This window comes from Eurytemora carolleeae, unplaced genomic scaffold (genome assembly GCF_000591075.1).
Source record: "Eurytemora carolleeae unplaced genomic scaffold, Eaff_2.0 scaffold1461, whole genome shotgun sequence".
Taxonomy (NCBI): Eukaryota; Metazoa; Arthropoda; class Copepoda; order Calanoida; family Temoridae; genus Eurytemora; species Eurytemora carolleeae.
This window is the reverse complement of record NW_019397348.1, coordinates 54095-75439: the sequence shown is the minus strand read 5'-3', so window position 1 is coordinate 75439 and position 21345 is coordinate 54095. Positions and strand designations below refer to the sequence as shown.

Genomic DNA, 21345 nt, shown 5'->3' with positions numbered 1-21345 from the left:
TCCTAGAGCATGGTGTCTCCCACCTCAAGAGCCTAGATGCAGAACACCTTTAGCCACTCCCCTCTAGCTCAGATACCCTAGTGGGTCTTTCTTCAGGTACCAAATGTGCAAACTTCCTTTGTTATTTACTTCTTAAAATGGTTTCACCTTTTTTGATAAGCTAGAGTTATAGGTTTTACTTGGCCATTCATGCCTGTCTTATTTCTTCAAGTTTTTCAATTTCTTTAATTTATTTTAGCTTGATTTATAAGCTTTATTATTTTCATTTACCCTTATTAATCCTATTAATTTCAATTCTTATCGAAATGATTCTATGGTTCCATTTATCCCTTCACCGTTAAATTCAACTTAAATGTGCTTTACAAGTCCTACTCAGAGAAGACCCAAACCCTGGAGTAATAAGACAACCTTTTCACTAAATTATTTCTTAATTTGCTTTAATTTACCACACAGTTTTGGCGAACCTCAATGTTAAAGAACTTTACAACAGTTGATTTATAAACTTGATTTAAAGCTTGCTGTATAAGCTAAGTTACACACTAAAACTCAGCTTGACTTATAAGCTAGACTATTGAGTTGATTTATAAACCCGACTATAAGTTCGATTTAAATCCTTGAACGTAGCTTTACTTATAAGCTGGATTTTTAAGCTTGATTTTTAAGCTTACTTTAGTTTTATGATATATAAGCTTGTAATACAAGCACTGGGCATACCAGCTTTACTTAAAGCTTGATTTATAAGCTTGGTTACGCACAAAACACAGCTTGATTTATAACCTGGATTAAAGAACTTGTTTTATAAGCTTGGTTTATAAACTTAATACATAAGGTTGAAATATAAGCTCTGGATTTAAAAGTCAAATAATAAACTTGTATTACAAACTTATTTTGTAAAACTAACAACAATAGAAAATTTCAGTATAAGAAGCTAGAATTATAGGCTTACTTTAGATTTATGATATATAAGCTTGTAATACAAGTGTTGGACATACCAGCTTTACTTAAAGCTTGAATTATAAGCTTGGTTACACACAAAACACAGCTTGATTAATGAGCTTGATTTATAAGCTGGGTTTATAAACTTAATATATAAGCTTGAAATATAAGCCCCGGATTTAAAAGTCAATTAATAAACTTGTATTACAAACTTATTTTGTAAAAACTAAATAATGGAAAATTTTAGTATAAGAAGCTTGATTTATAAACTTCACCTTCCCTTTTAGACATAGCTTGATCCATATGCTTGACTTAGTTACCTAAATTTAATAGATTTATGTTTAATACTACCCAACCCCCCCAACCCCCAAGTGATTTGTTCGTTAATTTTTTCACTAACAAGACTAATTTAGAGATAGAAGTTTCAACCCAAGACCAACTCTAGGTGTAACAAAATACGGAGCTAAAGGATTGTTTTCAAAGGAGTCCTTCCCTGAAAACTTGAATTCATGCTGGAAGGAATACCTGGCAGCCATCGCAAACCACTCTCTGTCTAAAAAATCTTGGTCAGCGTATACAACAGCTGGCAACCTCCTGATCAAGTGTCAGAATGAGACCAACACATCTATGGCACTGCCACTAGACGACGAGAAGGTACTAACATATGTAGCCTGGCTGTTTTCCTGTGGTTTACAATCAAGAACGATAAGCACCTACCTAGCTGGCTTCAGACAAATACATCTTGCTCAAGGAATTCTAATCCCAGTGCTCAGACCTGAAATAGTCAAACAACTCCTGACTGGTGCCAGCAACCTGGAGAGAATCAAGTCAAGATTAAACCTAAAGGTCTCAAGGCTCCCTGTAACTATCACCCACATGAAACTCTTGAAGATCGAGATAAAAGAGAGCCAAGACTTAAAAGAGATGAAAAAATTACTGTGGGCGATAGCAACAATCCTGTTTAACGGTGCCTTCAGAATACATGAACTACTTTCCCGCACTGAACGCCAATTTGATCCATGTTTCACTCTGCTGAGCTCCGACATAAAGATCAAACCACTAAAGATCAACAACTCAAACTCTAAAATAATCCAAATAATCCAAATCTGACAGAATTGGAGTAGACTCAATAGTCAATGTCTATGAGTCCCCTTTGCCCTGTAAGAGCATTAGAGAAATGGCTTTCTGAGTCCAAACCTATAAAGATCAACTCTCCTTTCTTCTGCGACGAAACTGGAAGACCTTTAACAGGTGCAAAATTTAATAGAGTCCTGAAACTGCATTTTAGCAAATACATAAACTACAAAGTGGGGAAAATCACCTACCACTCCTTCAGGGCTGGAAAGGCCTCTCTCCTCCGCACCCTGGGGTACTCAGACGAGGACATACAGGCCGTTGGCAGATGGAGCAGCAGAGCATTCATGGATTATATAAAACTCCCAAGGACTCACCGATTGGCCATGGCCAAACAAATTGGCAATCTGGTGTCCAACTAAAAACTTTAGTCCAATTACTGTTAGCCCAATTTTAACTGATATTAATCTGTATTATGTAATATTCTGAACAAATATATCTAAAACCTACAAACTGTTAAATTTTTCTTTAACTAAAACAAAGACCAATTTAACCTAAACTAGCCTTGATTCCACTAAACGAGAGGAAACCCAAGCTATCATGTAGATACATTAATCTCATAGTATGTTTATCTTATATATCTTATATACAGGTCTCTCCAGCGAAATACAATCTGATCAACCCCATGAATCAACTCCACCAGAAGCTTATCAGCCTTCTGAGGCTTTCTCATCAGATGACGAAACAAGGGAGAACTTAATTCAAGAGCTAAAAAAAGAGCTAGGAGGTAATTATTACTCCATTAACAAGCTAGGAAATTTGATACGATTACAAGAGTTATCATAGACTTTCTTTTAAAGCCCTTACTATAGTAAATCCCTAGACCAAGCTCTGGTTGCAATGATCTCAACATAGATCATCCTAGCATAGACTTGACCTATCTAGGACTTCTTTTAATTTTTATATCTATCACAAAACTTAAGTTTGGAAATATACCAAAAGAAAATTATCAAGCTGAACTAAAAATAATTTCTGATTTGAACATTTTCTAGACGGGATGTTATTGCTATCACTAATCTTAAGTAAAAGTAGTCTAAGCTGGGAATTTTTGAATTAATTGATTTGATCTATTTATGTCTACATGGGGACCATTTCTGATCTACAATTGGTCAGTTAATGACTTTTCAATTAATCTCTTTGAAACAAATAGATTATCAAAACATACATAATTTATCAATTTAGGCAATGTAGTAAACCTGCATAGAGAAAAAAGGAAATCCATAGAAGTTATCGCCCCAACACCTAGTCCTAAACAACCAAGGCTAACAACTAGGGTGCCGATAACAAGAACAGGACCCCCTGGAAACTCCTCTTGCAACCAGAGGTACACTTCAAACTTTGTTTCGACTGTAAAAAATAAATTTTAGTTGGTTTAATTCACTAAATCTAGAGCTAATGTAAACCTTGGTCAATGGGCACCCAAAAATAATGCCATGTAACAAAGATGGCAAATACATTAAATGAAATAAGAAACTTTTTAGTTTACCTTTCTTTAACAAATGATTATCTAGGTCAGCCACAGTGCCTGCAACACCAACAACTACAGTGGTCGCTAATGATGAAGACCAGGAGGAGGAAATTAATTTCTCTATGTTAGAAGACACTTTACTAGGATGCTAAGTCACAAGAAATCGAAGACAAATAAGATGAGCTGGGAAGGGGTAATGAAACTAGTCGAGTTGAGGAGGGAGACACCCCAGCTTGGAGAACATGCAGCACTTTTTAGCAGAGATCTGGTACCCAAAACTATCTCCTTCAAGAAACAAGACAATGACGGAGTCAAAGTTCTTCATGAGGCAAGATTTTTAAGACTACCTCTATCAAATCTGCCAGATTGGTGGGGAAAAGTTCCAATTACGAGGCCGCATTTATTTAAAAGCATTCCCCTGAAGTTTTTGGGGGCTCACAACATGGTCTCTGATAAAACAATCGGCAATCTGCACGCCCCTGCAAAGCCTCAGACCCTGAAGAATTTCTTTTCTCAAAATGTCTGTGTAGCCGCAAAACCCGTCAAAAGAATGAAAGGAAAGGACCGGATGGATTAGAAATCCTGTATGATTATGCCTGGGAAGATCCTTGCAGCCTGGAAAAGTAACGGACTCCATACTGAACTACATAACGATCCTACATCAGCTATGGCCTCTTGATCCTACAGGAATAATCATGCTAAGAGTTATCAATAAATACAAGTGGATAAATGTAGCTACAGATCTGAAGGACAAAGTTTCTGTTATAACAGCCTTTTTCAACGCAGTTCTGCAAGATAATGCAGGGCGTTCTGTTCGTGAAGAAACTATCCTAAGCTTCAAGGAGCAGGAGGAGATCATGAAATTATCTCTCACTGCTCACAACCTGTAGTAGATACTAGATTCTAACAGTTTTTATTTTCAGCAGCAAGAAAAGCTCTTTGAGATCAGGGAAGAGTTCCGAAAGAATCTTTAATACAAATGAGATAAAACATAAACTAGGAGAGGTTGCTAAAATCCAGAACTAAAGATATGTGAATACTGCAGCCTCCAGGAAGTAATAAAACAAAGATAGATAAGTGATAATCTCAAAACCTCTCTAAGCTTGAGAGAAAATATAGTGAAGTAGACCCTGAATAATTAATTAATTGAAGAAATATCTGAGAGAAACCAAAAGATGGAAAAAAACACTAAACCCCTCTATGTAAGAGTCGAGTTTAAAACTAGAGAGAAAATTGTGCGGATCAGACCTCTGAATAATTAATGAAGATATTGAGAGAACTTTAAGAGAACAATTGGAAAGAATTGAAAATATATCTAGATGTTAAAAAACCGCCCAACCTTGTACCTTTTCTCTCTGTTAGGTTTCCAAGACGCTCCCCCCCCCCCCCATCATTGGGCCTCTGCCTCAGGACTATATAAAGGCGCCCATATATCTCTCCAAGATTTCAGTTCGAGAGCAGGGAACAGTTCGGGAGCAGAGTGATCCAGTAATAGTTCTGGAACAGATCTCTGGTTTAAGCTCAGGACTCAGTTTGGGTGTTGGACTCAAAGTTTGTTGTTGGTTGAATGAAACATGCTTGGTAAGACTCATACAATTTAAAGTTCTAGAACACTTTTAGAAAATTTTCTAAGTATTAACTTGATTGGTGAACTGTAGAATCACTTGGCATTAAATTTTCTTTCTAGTAAATATACTTATCTAAGTCTAAACACTTAGAATCTTTTCAACTAGCTTTTCAACTTTAATCTTTTCTCAAAGTAAATCTCTTAGAAAATTTAGAATTTTATGAAGTTCTAATTTTGGATAGTAAACTTTATAATCACTTGGAATTATTCGGACTCTTTGTCAACTTAATCATCTCAATTTATCTATTGTCATAGTAATTGTTTACTTTTATAAACATTGTAATAAGTCAGATTAGTATTGGATAACTATAAGTGTTAATTAGTACTTAATCCAGATAATATCCGGCACCTTGTCTGTATTGGTCCTTATCTTAACACATAAATCCAGTGCTAGTAGTATCTGGTTTGATATTGGCTATTTAACTATTTTGAGATATTGTGTAAAACCTCATGAAACAATTGAATCAATTTAATTCAAAATCTTTTGCTGTTCTGCAAACTTTACTAGGAGTCAATCAAATTTAAAGTAAATCCTTATTCAATTTTACATCTCAATCATTACAAATTGTATGCAGTATAATAAATTAGATTCTTATAATCTACTTAGAGTATTTTGAGAAAATAACCCTCATTTATTTAGATCTCTTTTTGAAATAATAGAAGTAACTTTATAATAATAATTAATTTTGGTTGTCATTAACTAAATCATTGTTACCTGTCCAAATATCATTTGATAGAAAATCTATTGTAAAAATAATAATAATATTATCATTGTCTTGTATTCTCAATTTAATAATTTCATTAATATTTGTTGTGTATATTTTAATTAGAATATTTTAAAATAAATGTTGTTTTGTGAATCATTGGTTATATAGAGAGCAGTCCCTAGCCTTAAGTGAGAGAATATTGGATGATAGTTTACATATTTATATTTTGTCTATAACGCGTTAGTTTTACGAGCGAATTCTACCACTGAACCAAACTTAAATCTGAACCAACAGTTGCCATTTTAATAGAAATATAATCAGGTTAGAAGAAGACGATCTTTTAGATTTATTTCCATTAATAAGAAAAGCATTTACAACAAACCTTCCCAACTCAGTTCCTACTGGTAGGATCCCAAGGCATGATCAAGACCAGGGCAACAGGGGGAAAAGATTCTCCAACATGAACCCCCCTCCATCAAACCAGAGCTACAACAGCACCAACAACCATAACAACAGCGGCAGGTACAATACTGGCAACCACATCAATGAGAAAAGGCCAAACAACCCAAACACCAGACCACAAGCATATCTTTTAATATCTTGGGAGTATGTTACAGCTGCAATAATGATAACTGCTAAAACCCCCCCATCACAACATGGTTGCAAAAATGGAAATCGAGAACTGGCTCACATGTGCAACGTCCGGGTTGAAGCTCAGAAATCTTTCTGTTTAGCTAATCATCCAAGAACAAAACATTAACTGCCTACAAGCTCAATCCTAGTTTTGTAATATCTAATCCTGGTTGGTGGGCTGATTTTTAAACCATGTGATCAGCATTTATCGATAACTCTCATAAATGTTGGTTTATATTTATCTAATAAAAGTTTTATCTATTCTAATTTAATATCTTTTGTTTAAAGCTTTGATAATTAAATGTTTATTCAATTCCAGAAAGTTTTGGATAGTTCACTGAGACAGGTGAACATGGTCCCTGGAAACTATTAAACTTTGTTTGTAAAAGATTAATTAGTTAATGTTCCACAGAACTGTGGCGACCTCTGTAACTCTGAATGATTTTATTTTAACAGTTTAAAGATTAACTAAGCCCTGTTTCACTAACTTATAGTTTCAAATCGTGACAATAATTTAAAAAACTTGTTTTACAACTGTCGGAAATTTTGGAAATGAGTTAATTATCATGGAAACTATTAAGACTTTGTTTGTAAAAGATTAATTAGTTAATGTTCTACAGAACTGTGGCGACCTCTGTAATTCTGAATGATTTTATTTTTAACAGTTTAAAAGATTAACTAAGCCCTGTTTCAAATCGTAGCAATTATTTAAAAAAAAAAAAACCTTGTTTTACAACTATTGGAAATTTTGGAAATGAGTTAATTAATGATTGTGCCTCAGAGCGGAGGAAACCTCACCAACTCAGTATTTTAGTGGTGCAAACTTAAGCTTACAGATTCACTCGTATTCTCATTCATAATTTTTCATTATAACATTAAGAGATAAAGTAAATATTGAATATTAGATTGCAGTACTTAAGTGGCAAATTTAAGTGGAAATAATTTTCTCACAAATTATCCAAAACCAACAATAAACTAGCGAATTCAAGGAACTTATTGTAGGTGTAAATAATTTAATCACGGTTGAACAAAATAGAAGAAACCTGAATTATTTAATATGGGAATCCAGACAAGGTTCCGATAATGATTAAGTACAGATTACCTTAACTATCTTTTATTTTGGGAAATCAATGTTAATATCTTTATTGAGGTTTGATATCAAACAACTGTACAATTTATGGAGAAAGATACTCTTTACTTTTACCACCTGTCATGTTTGTGGGGCGCACAGTGTTTTGTCTTAAGAACATTATGAAATTAATTCATTAATGATTTCAGTTCTGAGAATTGAGTGAGGCATTTCTACAAAGTTGCGTTTTAGAAAACTCTAGTTTGTTAGTTATTTATTTAATTAGGTGGAAGGCACTTGATTTCTTTTTCTTTTTAGAAGGTTTCTTTAGGGGGGGGGGGAAAATCCTGGTTACCATCTCTAGGTTTGTTCATCCCCCCCCCCTAATTTTTCTCATACTAGTCGCACAGTTGGTATTTTGACAGCACTCTAAGAAATTCCAAATTTTCATCTAACAAAATTTGTTAGAGCACCAGACTCAAATACACCTTAGAAGAATCATTCGTCAAATTTTGTTGAATGTATTTTCAGTCGCCTTAATTCATAGTTTGTTACATGATCTATAAACCGGTGTTTGTCCGCTCGCTGTGCCGCGCCTCCATTCAATTATCATCTCACAAATTTTGTTTTATGTTGATTCAACCAGTACCACTGCGCGGTTTAAAAATTAGCATGCGTCAAAATTTGTTGGATGTCCCTTCAACTTACTGCGCAACTATGTAATCATTTGTTATATGATTATTCAGCTTTGAATCTTGACCCGTCAAAAGAGGTTGTTACAGGTGGCGCCACCTATTCTCTCAATATTTGTTTTAACTAGATTCAAAGTTTGTTACATAATTCCGGCTGTTATGTAAAATTTCAATTTTTTATACAATTTATTAGTTTTTAAAACGCATAAATTTGCAAAAATGCAATTGATAAAAATAAAGATTTAAACTTCATAAGTTTAAAGTTTATCACATTTTTTTATAATACAAATACATGAGGCAGAAATATAAGATCTTAATACAAATCTTTAAAGTAACATGCAGCATAAGTTTTGCTGTTTATAATACACTTTATTACAATTCAAAGCTTAAAGAACTGGGCATCAATTAATCACCAATTTAGACAACATTTGATTCTTGTAGAAGTAGATTCTGCAGTCTGAATTATGGAAGATTTGGTTTTGCATTGATACTCTCTTTCAAGCAAAGCATTTTAAATGCAAGCATTGGTTTGAGAGAGTGTACAAAGCTGCTTCATTTTGTTCTTCCAGTTTCTTGGAGGTTTCCCTTTAAATCTTTTTGATATCTCCAAATTTCCAGATCGAATTGATGTAGGTGTAAGCACTGTCAGCTAACAGACTAAACTGTCACTAATTAGAAAGTCAGCTGATCCTCCCCCTCCAGCCAGCCGTGCAAGCCGTGCTAGCCCGGCAGATGGTTCAACGTTTGATTGATCATAAATCAAATTTCAAAATTTGTTTAATCTTACACTAACTAAAATATCAGCTAATTACAATGAAAGAAAACTGTCACATGACAAAAGAAAGATGTCATATAACAAAGTTTGACACATTCTGAGAATACAATGTGTAAGCTATTAACAAGTTTTGTTAGATTGTAATTTTGGAAAATGTTTAACAAAATTTGAGTAATGAAAGAAGAAATTTGAAATATAAAAGAAGAAGAACTTTGATGCCTGATGCTAAAGACCAAAATTGCATTTTTTAGAGTGAGGCTTCAGTCAGTTTGTACTAAATGCATTCGCATATTGGAATGAGCTAAGGGTGAGATCCGCAAACCTAGAGCTCCCTGATCTACCTCCTCCAAAGGTTTTCAAGCCTAAATATGACCTTCTCATCAACTTAGCTGCCTTCACCAAAGTGTTGGGTTATAACTGTTAGATTAGTTAGCTGTCTCTTAGGATGGGTAGGGGTACTGGGACTCGGCTTTGCCTATTTTGGGTTATTATACTTGGCTTGCCAGTTTTCACACCCAGAGCTTAGGTGTTTGGCTAGCCTTCTTTTTATTGTACTGGTTCAGCTGACCATGTAGGCTGGTCACCTGAGCTAGATATACAGCCCTGTCCCTGTTCGCACCCCCTTTGTTCAGGTCACCAACTACAAGCTGACTGCTGCCAGTTGGTTGCCTGGGCCTGTCCCTATCCTGTTCCTCCCTCTCTTCCTTAGGTCTCTCCCCTGGCCTCTGCTCTTGCACTTCTCCAGGTGAGTCAACTGTTCATATACCTTTTAAAAAACTTTTGTCTTCTTAAAGTAAACTTAATTTGTTACAATCTACATTTTGTTATTGTGTTTTGTTAATATAAGTTCAATTATCTAAATTGCAGATATTTGAAAAAATTCCGTTTCTTTCTACTTTTTCTATTCTAGGTCTATTTGAATAGATTTAATAGATTATTAAAAAATGATTTTTAATAATTTTAAATTTTCAATAATTTTCATTTTTTTCAAACATTTGAAATAATAGTTTTTTAATTGCAGAAGTAACAATAAGTTATGTGTTCATGCTCGATTTTTTTAAAACCAATTATTATGAAAGGAGAAAGAAGTTTTTTTTCATAAAAGCAGTAATCTAGTTTTGCTCCCTAATAACCAACCAACTTGCACTTATTATTTATGTAGCAGTTCAGTTTGAATCAAAGTTATCAGTTCAGAAATTATTTTCTTGTTAAAGCATGTTGGAGCTACCAGAATTGAGTCTCAAAATCAGTTAAATTTCAAAATTTTAAGTGTAAAGAAAATACCTTACACCATTTTAACGGCTTTTTTTCTCCAATTACATCTATGAGGAGCAAAGAAGAATTTCTTAACATTGATTTGAGAATTCTAGAAATTAGTTTTTATTTTCTATAGCTTGCTTGAAACTGGAGATATGACGGTTAGCCTTGCAAATTTTTATGAAAAAAAGGATTTTATCAATTAATCATTATTGTGTGAGAAGACATGTTAACATTTAAAATCATTAACGCATTCTTATTATCAAGAACACTTTCTAAGTCAAGAACGCATTTGAAATTTGGAATGTGTTTTAAATAATTAAAAGATTTTTTTTGATTTGATCACCTGAACCCACCCCCCTAGCCCTTCCCCTCCCCCTTTCTAAACAATTAAATTAAAAGCCTGGTATAGGTTGGAATAATCTACTTTAAACTCATATTAGAATTTATTAAATTGAAATAGCTTTTCATCTAGCAAAAGGAAACAGGGCTTGCAGATTTACATTCTTCTATTTAGACATTCAGATTCAGTAAGATCTGTGTATACTGTAAAACTTAAAAAGGATATTAATTGGCCAATTGGCTGCCTTTCTTTTTTTACAAAATTAGTTTCACCCCTTAAAATAATAGGGAAAATGTATTCCATCCTTTTAGGCCAGAAGAGCTTTTCTATTTGTAATAGTAAAAGAAAGACACTTTCATCATTAATGATCTTATGAGATGTATTTGGTCTCAATTAAAAAGAAAACAGCTTTTTACAATTAATAGAAAGTTGCCCAGGCCTACCTCTAGATAATTGTGGGAATAAGTAGATTTAAAATTTATACAATTCTTATCTTCTCCATATTTTTTATGTCAGAAGGATTAAATTAAAATTTTTGTAGATTTTTGAGATTAGATTGGTGGAATTTCAAAATTAATATATGTAATAAAGATTTTCTCAGTAAATATTTTTCAATTTCTTCCAGCCTTGTCATGTCATGTAAGTTGGCACACAAAATTATGACCTTGTGCAGTTCTTCCTATCTTTTTTTTAACAAAAGACTGAGTTATTGACACAAACACAAATTTTACAGCCTAATTTCAAGTTTCAATATTAAGTTTTTGATCTGACAGAACTTGCAGTTTAAAATATCAAAGATCTCTGACATTGGGTTGCAAAGATAAGACAAACTAAAAGTCATCGTTTGTCCTAAGAACTCAGTTCATTAAAAATAAAAAATTTTGTTCTCTTGTAAAACATCAATGATTTTAAAAGTTTTCTGCATTTTCTTTCATTTCAAAGGCGGTGTTTTCAATTGAAACATTGCTAATTGTAATTATCAATAATTAATTTTATTTTATTTTTGATTAATTCCGATAATAATTTCAGTCAATCATGAAGAATCAATTAGTACGGTCACTTTCTGTATTTACAGTTATACTGTCCCTAGGAATTTAAACATAAATCTATAAATATATTTATAATATGCTTTTCTATCCGGTTGTTTGAATCCATGACTGTCAAAACAACATAACCGTTTATACCAAAATTATTTTTTGTCATAGAAGGTAGTAGATGTTAAGAATTTTGCACATAATTGAATATTGACATTTTTTATTTTTTAAATGCTCCAATTTAATCAGAAAAATTGGCATACACAACTTCAGAAAAGCTGGCAGCCTGAAAAAGAATAAATAGACACAAAAATTTTTTATAAGAATTTTTCTAAGGGATTTTTCTTGTTAATCCATCCTTGGTTTAATTTTCTGAATGAAACCTTATTACAAAAATTTCATTTGTTTTAAAAAAATATCAAAAATTAGTTTTTTCAAAAATATAGTTCGTTCGAACTATACCCTTTATCTTCTGGCTATAATATTTACTTAAATATCTTGACCAATTAAAATGTGGGTATTTTTTCAGTTTGATTTGGTTTCCAATGTATCAATACCTTATTGTGAAATTATATTTAACTAATTAATATTCAATTATTAACTTTTGAGGTACAATTTCAAATCCTGATGAGAATTAAAATCTAGAACCTAAATTGTTTGAATTGGTTTAGGTGAGTCAAAAAAGTATCTCCTGGAAACAGATGGTCAGCCTGAAGGAGGTAAATATTATTTAAAGTGATAATCATGATGAATTCCAAGAAAAAGATAAGACTTGAATATGGACTATATTAGTTTGGAAGCAAAATTAAATCTTTGAACCTATGTTGTTTAATTAGTACTGGACAGATCCTTTCATGATGTCTTATTGAATTTAAAACACTAAGATATTTTTATAGTAGATCATTGCCCAACCTATACCATAGCAGTGGTATTTCCCTGTTTTTGCTTATCTAGTATCTTGATTGGTTCTTGCAAAAGACCTTGATGAAGTGTATGCAAAAGTTGTTGATCTTTCTGAAGAATTGAGAATGAAGACAATTTTCAAAAGTCTTAGAAAGTTGATTTTTAAGGTGCAGATGGAGATGACTACACATTTATATGTAAGCAAAAAAGAAATATTATTAAAAATCCTAATGCACCTAGTATTCACTGTGAATTTAGAAATGGAATAATAACTTACAAAACATTAATACTGGAGCTCCATCAAACTCCATCATAATCATTACAGGGGATATTAGTTCCAAAACTAACACTTGGCCCATTCATAACACTGAGTGTTAGAAATGGGCACAAATTGAAAGACTGGGTTTTTAGGATCCCATCCCATAACAAGAGTAAAAGTCGATAGTTAAAATCATAAGCAACATTTTATTAAGCAAGACAAGGACAACAATTCTTAATTCAAAACTATTTTCTGGAATCAAAAATATATAAGGATGTCTTTTTATATTAAACCCTTGACTGTTTTCATGACAATGTCAGGTTTTCCATTTTCGAACAAATTGTAAACAAGGATAAGGCTTACTTGTACATAAACTGTAATCAATGATTAGTTTAAAGTCGACATTTCTTGTTTCAAAAATTAGTTTTAGCCATCTTTAATAAATGTATGGTATAAAATGGGCCAAGTGTTAATTTTGGATCTAATTTCCCCTGCATTAGAAAACATTTACTAAAATATCTAATTTGCTCCAAATTATTCCTGTTTATTTATCATCATAATCAAAAACATTGAATGCAAAACAATCTTTATTTTAATTTGATTAATTTTTAAACAATTTTTCATCTAACTGTTTGCTAAAAATATTGACTGTTTTAATTTGTTTCATTTAAACTATGTACTATTTTTTTATGAATATGCTGCTTGTTTTCATTTTTTTTCAGTTTAAGGACAAAATTTTCAAATTTTTTTGTTTTGTTTTGGCCATATTTATATATTTTCTTAATATCAAATAAGAAATCATCAGTTCCTGACATTTTATAACAATATATTATCTTCTTTTAGCTCCTGAGTGGATGGAAGAAGGTAAAATGAAATCAAGTGAAATTTCATCAAAAATTATCTTTTTATCCAGTGGCCGAATTTAATGAATTTGAGCGGCGGTTTAAATTTAAGCCACGGCTTAAATATGGTTGGTTCCACTTTAAATTGTATCAAATGTTTCAAGATTTAAGCCGGCGCTAAATTTAAACCAAGTTTTGGCGGATTTAAACCGCGGCTCAAATTCTTTAAATTCCATCTCAGATAGTATAATTCTGGGTTTAGCATTTGTTCCAATGTCAAACACTAAACCGCTAAGACGATGTCTAAAAAATATTACCAACCCAAATAAAGAATCATTATGATTTTTCTACCCCTCCCATTCAAAAAGGAATTTTTTGAATTGATTAAGTTTTGATAAAATATGGAAAGGTAAGTTCTTTTGAGTTTGTCAATGAAAATACCTAAACAGTTCCCTTTTTTCTGGTGATTCATGAAAATAATTAATTTAGTCCCTTGTGAAGAGCGTAGAGGTGAAGCCATGTGTCCTGAGGCTATGGTTTGCGAGATACAGAAATGCAAACAGAAACCATATGGTAAAGAATCATATTCTACTATTAAAATGTTTATTTTAACAAGCCCTTTGCTTACAGAAAGTAGGGGACGGGGGGTTGTAAATTGCATTTTATTTGCAATATAGGATGACTAGGCTTTTAGAGTGCTTCGTGCCCATATTCTATTTCATTGTGAATATTTTCTTTTTATATATTTTGTAAAACAACAAAAAAAAATTCACAGATTTAAAATTTTGTGGATTTTCAAAATTTAATGGAAATCAAGTTTGGTTGGAGGCTAATTTTTTTTAATTTTGATCATCCATTTCCTTTCCCTGGGGTCTTAGACAGACAAACAATGTATATATATATATATATATAAATGTATATCTGTTGAAGCCATAGATATTTATTTATCTATGGTTGAAGCTCTGTGAAAGAATTAAACATTTCTTAAACTATGTGTAAATCACAGGGAGGGGGAATTTAATTGCAAAACAGAAAGCAATTATTAACAAAACAGGGGAATGTCGATGATTATGAGAATGAGGGGGGAGGGGGATATTCCTCTCAATGGTCTCTCTGTTGAAAAATTTTAACTTTAAGGATTAGTTTTAAATCATATTTTTTTTGCAGAACCCGAACCATGGGATACCAAAGGTAATACAAAACATTTGAAATATGATTTAGATAAAATTTAAATTTTTTAATACTTTTCTGGTGATTGCAAACTTTTAATTCAAGGTTTTATTTACATTTAAAACAATTTTAATGAAGGCCTTTTCGAACACTGTACAATGAACTATAAATTGACGGAAATGGTTTTAATGAAAGAAAAAAAATGAAATTACATGAAACTATTGAGGCAAAACATCATTTATAGAAAAAATGTTTTATTATAGGAAATTATAGGATAAACATAGCAATTAGCAATATAACATATAAAGCAATAATAGGTCATTTTGAGGTTGACATTTGGATTTGATCAAAAATATGTTTTAAGGTTGTTACTCACAACATTATACTTTAAAGAATATTATAGCTTAATTTATAGTTTTCAAACCATTTTTGATTTTCCATGTATTTTGTTTGCCTTTAAACTGCGTGTTAACTTACAAATATTGTTTGTTCTGTAAACTTAATGTTATATTCTTGAAAACACTTTCCTTGTTTTTTACTCTATTTTTCTACTTTATTTCTTTTTATTTGTTTACAAACAATTCCAAATTCAACTAAATATCTGAAGTATATATTATAGTTAGCCGTATTAAAGATAATACATTTTATTTGATCAAATATTTTATATATTTTTCTTTTTCAAAAGATTAATTTTAAACCTAGTGACAAAGCATTGTAATATTTTAATTGTTTTAATGAGCTCTAGAAATATTTAGCAAGTTCAAATATGAAGAAATTTACATTATGCTGCCAAATATTATATAAAAGACATTTTTGACATCAATACAATTATTTAAAACTCCTTCAGGTTAAAGGACAAAGGGGGTTTGAGGATTTAAGATGGGGGGAGGGGGTAAAAGATATATTCGCTCGAAGCATGAAAAAAAATTTAAGTTTCTTTTACCTTTATAAGCACAGGGAAAGCAAATGTAATTCATATATCTAATAACAATAAAAAAATTATGGATTGAACTGTATTCAATAACATTAAACTAAATACATATCATATCATATTATTCTAATCAAGTGAAAATTATTTTTTATTTCTTGCTAATATTATTGATCTTTTAGTGAATAATGTTTATAAAATCATGCTAATTTTGCTTGCAGTAGACTGCAAGCAGTTTCTATGTTTATTTTTTACATTTTAAAATAAAAGTATACAGTAAAAAGGCTGAAAATATATAAAGAAATCTTTGTTTAAATAAAAAAAAAAAAAAATATCCTTCCTTCTTTCAATGTACAATAATTTAGTTTTCTTGGGCTGCTTAAAATTAAGTAAATTATATCATAAAGAAAAATATTTAGTTCCTTGTAAAGAACGTGTTGGCAACCTCACATGTCCTGAATTTGCAAAAATTTGCAAATAAGGTTATTGTCTGAATGAAAATGGTAATCATTAATTAATCAGTAACTAGGCTCTTTTAGGTTTTAAATGTTACTTTTCAAGTCTTATTTTTTTCTGTGATATTATATTAAAGTAAATGATATTTAAAATTCTTATTGATAAATAAAAAAAATAGAATTATGATATTCTTTGCTTGATATTCTAATTGATTTTTTAAATGCTAGAGGATCCCTGGATGGTCAGAGGTAAGACAAACAATTGAAAAACTAAAATATATTAACAATTTATGCTCTTTAGCAGAATAGTATAATTATGGTTGGATATGGGGTGTAATCTGCAATAGCAAAGATTCAATTGATTTTACTATTACACTGAAACTTTTATTAAAAAGGTGAATTTTTTTGCCATCTTCCCCCTCCAAAATTGTTTTCTTTGGTATTTCTTCAAAATATATACCCCTCCCAAATTGCTTTAACCTGATTAGGGGCTGGGGGTGGATCTGAATCTAGGCTTAGGGTAGAAATTTTCATGTTCACAGTCCAATTTTTCATTGATAATAAATTAGACCAATAACTTTAAAATTTGTGTGCTGAAGATGTTTAAAAAAAATCCCAAAAAAATCAGAAAAATGTGAGAAATATTCTTATTTGTTTTTGACAAATGTTTAGATGGCACACATGTTTTAACATTCATTTTTCAAGGGTAATTTTTGTATCTGTAGATCAAAAGAAACAACAAGATATGGGCAACTTTAGATTTTTTTACTTTGCATTAAAAAAATGTTGGCAAAAAATCCTTTAAATTATTATTCCTGAAAAGTAAAAAGAATTTAAGGTGATTGTGTCAAAACTGAAAGCTCATAGGGCAAAAACTGTAGGGGGGGGGGGGGGTGAGGGAAAACACAAAAAGGGCAAAAAAAATTTAAAAGTTTAAAATATTGTTGAAACTAGATATTCCATGTGCTGAGAGGACAGAGGAATTTGCATGTCCAGAACATTATAGTTGTAAAATTGACAACTGTGAACCAAGTAAGAAATTTTAGTGAAGAACAAATTTGACTGTTAAATTTGGTACCAGTACAAACGTTGGACCCACAAACGTCGCATGTTACAAAGGCCGGACAGTACAAACGTTGGACTTACAAATGTCGGATTGATACAAACATCCGACTGGTACAAACGTCGGACTGAGACAATTGTCGGACCAGTAGTACAATCATCTGACGTGTACATTTAAATGGAAAATCATCAAATTTGATCAAGTTAAATAAAAATATGCTTGCTATAAGAAGTAAAGTAAAAATCTGTCGCTTGTTGTGATAAAGATCAAAGACATCTAAATAAAGTCTCATCCTTCAAAGGTAGCACTGAATAAAACAACAGACCCAAAAGGAGTTGAGTTTAACTGTCACAAACTCTGATTTTGCAATGCCTATATCTTTGCCGATGTCATATAACCTTTAACATTTCAACATATGAAATCTTTTAATAATAAGAATAATTTTTTTCCTTAGTCTGACATTTGTACGGGTCTGACGTTTGTACTGGTCCAATGTTTGTACTGGTCCGATGTTTGTACTGTGCGACATTTGTCCCACTCTGATGTTTTAACTGGTCCAATGTTTGTCCTGGTCCGGCGTTAGTACTGTCCAACATATGTAAGTCTTAGGTTTGTACCGTCTGACATTTTGTTCAATAAATTATAGGTATAGTTAAAGGTATATGTGTACTTTATTGTGAAATTATCAAGGATCTTGATTAAAACCTACTCATAATAATTATTATCCTTGTTTATCCAATAAAAAGATTTAAAGTGCAACTTATAATTCTGAACTTGGCATAGAATCATAAATTATGACTAAACATATCATATAAACATAATCTTGTATAATTGCTAATACTAGTTCACAAAGGATGTGTCAGTTTAGAAAGCCGGAAATGCTGAGGATTGAAGAGGAACAAACCTGCGGCCAATAACTGAAAACATACATAGAATCAGTCACATAAGTTTTTAAAAGCATTTTTGAGCTAAGAATAAAAACCTATTTTATTTAGATGATTATGTGGCTTCAGGTCTGCCTAAAAAATATCTTGTGGAAACTGAAGATGAGGTTGAGAAAGACTCTCCCCAAGGTGGTTCTATAATTCTCTAAAATTTAAATTTATTCTTTTGTGCATCATTTTTTGATTATTTTTATATATTTGCTGTGTAATTTGGATGGCTTAAAGTTAAAAAAACAATTTCTAGGTTGTGCAGATTACCACTTTTATCACAATTGTAAAATGAATTGTTGAGTTACAAACTTTTTCTTTAATCAAACAACTTTCATCCCTTTTTATAATTGTTATATATTTATACATGAGGTCAACGCCTAAACCTGCTAGTTGATGCTAACCAGCAAACAAGTTATAATCGAGTTTAAAGGTGGAGTTTTTACTTGCAATAGTCGTGCCATATCTGGATAAAACTCGACTTTTCACCAAGTCAGGGGGTTGTAAAAATCGATGTCGACTGGATGATATCTGGACGAATCATGAATATGTTGGCACAGTAACTGGGATTCAAAAGTCGAGTTTAAGTTGAGTTTATTCACCCAGATTTCAACCAGTTGGTGACTTGGGTAAAAACTGGGAATAAAAAAGTGGAGTCTATGCACCCAGATTTCACCCAGCTGGTGGCTGGAGTTTAAAAGTGGAGTTAAAGTCGAATTTAAGTGGAGTTTTGAAGTGGACTTTTAAAATCCAAGTTTTCACCCTAACTTTGTACAAACTGAGATTCAAAAAGTCGAGTTTAAGTTATGCACCCAGATTTCTCCCAGCTGGTGACTGGAGTTTAAAAGGGGAGTTAAAGTCGAGGTTAAGTGGAGTGTTGAAATCCAAGTTTTTATCCTGACTTGGAAAAACCGGGATTTAAAATGTCAAGTTTAAGTTGAGTTTTTTTCAACCAGATTTCACCCAGCTTGTGACTTGGTAAAAACTGGGATTTTAAAAGTCGAGTTTATGTCGAGTTTGTGCACCCAGATTTCACCCAGTTGGTGACTGGAGTTCAAAAGTGGAGTTAAAGTTGAGTTGAAGTGGAGTTTTGAAGTGGAGTTTTGAAATCCAAGTTTTCACCCTGACTTAGTAAAAACTGGGATTCAAAAAGTCGAGTTTGAGTCGAGACTTTCACCCAGATTTCATCCAGTTGGTGACTGGAATTCAAAAGTGGAGTTAAAGTCGAGTTTAAGTGGAGTTTTGAAGTGGGGTTTAGGAAAACTAGTTATTATATAGTTGTATCATCCAGTTGTGTTTCCTGGGTAGGCCTTAAAATATTTGATTACAAAAGTAATGTTTCTATTACACCTTACTGTACGAGGGAGGGAAGCCCCCGACGCCATGAGTCTCCGCTATGCAAACACAAGCCTCCCAGAGTTGCTAGGCAGACCAAGCCTTCGCTTTGCAGAAATGAGCATGCGCAACACATCAAAATGTGTCTGTGTCATACAGGAGGTTTTTTTAAACTTGTGTTTTTAGTTTAAATAAAAGATTTTTTGAAATTTTTAGACATAGTGGCATGAGAGGCTTCTCAAAGATGAGGAATATTTATTTATTAATTATCATAAATAGTGCCTAATTATGACCAATAAAGTGGTATCTAAAACTTTAATGTTTTTTTTTACACGAAAAGGAAAAAGTTATTGTTTAAATCAAAGATTACAACAAAACAAACCAAGTTTACTCCAAAAATATTTCACTAAATATCTTCCTTTCAATGTAAGAAATGTTTAAAGTTTTAATATAAATATTATAAACCACTTTTTGAGTCCATATATGTTTCTAATCATGACAATCAATGAACAACTCTAATCTTTAGTAAAATTCTTATGCCACTACGTCAAAAAAAATTGTTAAAAGGTTTCATCACTCATAAAAACCAAGATTTTAAAACAGCTGTGCTGCATGGTGGAGGCTCGTTTACTGCATAGTGGAGGCACGGCTTGCATAACGTAGGCTTTGTCTGCATAGTGGAGGCTCGGTCTGCCTAGCGGATTTGGGAGGCTTGATGTCTGCATAGCAGAGGCTCATGGCGTCCAGGGGTTCCATCTCTAACTGTACAGTATAGAATGTACATGCAATAATAAAAAAAATTTATTAGACATCTTCTGCAAGACATTTCAAGATTGTCCCAAGAATTATGATTGTCGAGACAACATGTGTTCATACAGTGTGCTTCACTAATCTATAGGTAGGACTGAGCATGTTCCTATTTCTTTTATAAAAAGTTGCTCCTTTTTCTAGACCAAAGGCCTTCAGCTTGGTGGTTTGTTCCTCATTGGTTCTTTTTCCAATCATTCTATCCCTGTTCTGTTCCCTGTCCTACCAGCCGTAGTCGTTAATGGATAATCGTTAAAGATAAAGAACATTGACAATTTTAATTGTTCCTAGTTTTGAACAAGGGTTTTCAGAAAAAGTAGTCCATTGTTTTTTTTTACACTTTGATCTACAGATCAAAAGCTTGAAAATCCCGTCAAAAATGGATTCAATAACAAGTGTCCCATGTCAATACTTTTTGAAAATTTGTCCGACCCACTCTTGGATTTTTTAAAGAACTTCCGTTGCATCCTTACCATTGAAGTAAGAGGTCTATATTTTAATGAGTTGCCCTTGAAAAGTCAAATTAAGAGCATGTTTCACACTCATATTCCCCCACCCTCTATATCAGACCAAAAGGAATTAAGTCTTTGCCACAAACTCAAAAAAACTGTGTTTTTTTTTCGAAACGATGGCATAATTCTTGAATAATTCTGTTCATTCCTACAAAAGAACAATTTTTCCCCAATGCTAAGCCCTATTTATAGGCTGCTACAGCAAATAGTATGCAGTTCAGTCTAAAGACATGGCATAACAGCAAATCTGGAAACTTAACTGAAATGATATAAAACATTGTAGCGTATTTAAAATAAATAAATAAAAGCTTATATTGTAGCTATTATTGTTAAATGTAAATGAAGTTTGTATCCTGTTATACTTCTAAAGTGGGATAATCATAAAGATAGGAAAAGTATGGTACTCTGACTCAGCACACTTAATTGTACTCACTCGAAGGCAATTGGCTAACTTGGTTAAGGTA

General features: G+C 32.2%; 1 protein-coding gene across 1 annotated transcript; it reads left to right on the top strand.

The window, feature by feature from the left end:
* Window positions 1-11654: 11654 nt before the first annotated feature.
* On the top strand, window positions 11655-18351 carry LOC111713676 (uncharacterized). The gene is made up of 10 exons (XM_023488603.1): window positions 11655-11731; window positions 12347-12394; window positions 12746-12775; window positions 13681-13701; window positions 14169-14252; window positions 14847-14870; window positions 16197-16280; window positions 16461-16481; window positions 17187-17264; window positions 18291-18351. The coding sequence occupies exons 1-7, from the start codon at window positions 11677-11679 to the stop codon at window positions 16256-16258; spliced, it is 324 nt and encodes a 107-aa protein (XP_023344371.1). The 5' UTR covers window positions 11655-11676; the 3' UTR covers window positions 16259-16280; window positions 16461-16481; window positions 17187-17264; window positions 18291-18351.
* Window positions 18352-21345: the final 2994 nt, after the last annotated feature.

Excerpts from the sequence above, each read along its gene's own strand:
- LOC111713676 (XM_023488603.1), top strand. The coding sequence starts at position 11,677 with ATGAAGAATCAATTAGTACGGTCACTTTCTGTATTTACAGTTATACTG. Across the intron at positions 12,395-12,745 it reads AGATGGTCAGCCTGAAGGAG|GTGCAGATGGAGATGACTAC; the intron begins GTAAATATTATT and ends TTGATTTTTAAG. Across the intron at positions 12,776-13,680 it reads AGATGACTACACATTTATAT|CTCCTGAGTGGATGGAAGAA; the intron begins GTAAGCAAAAAA and ends ATCTTCTTTTAG.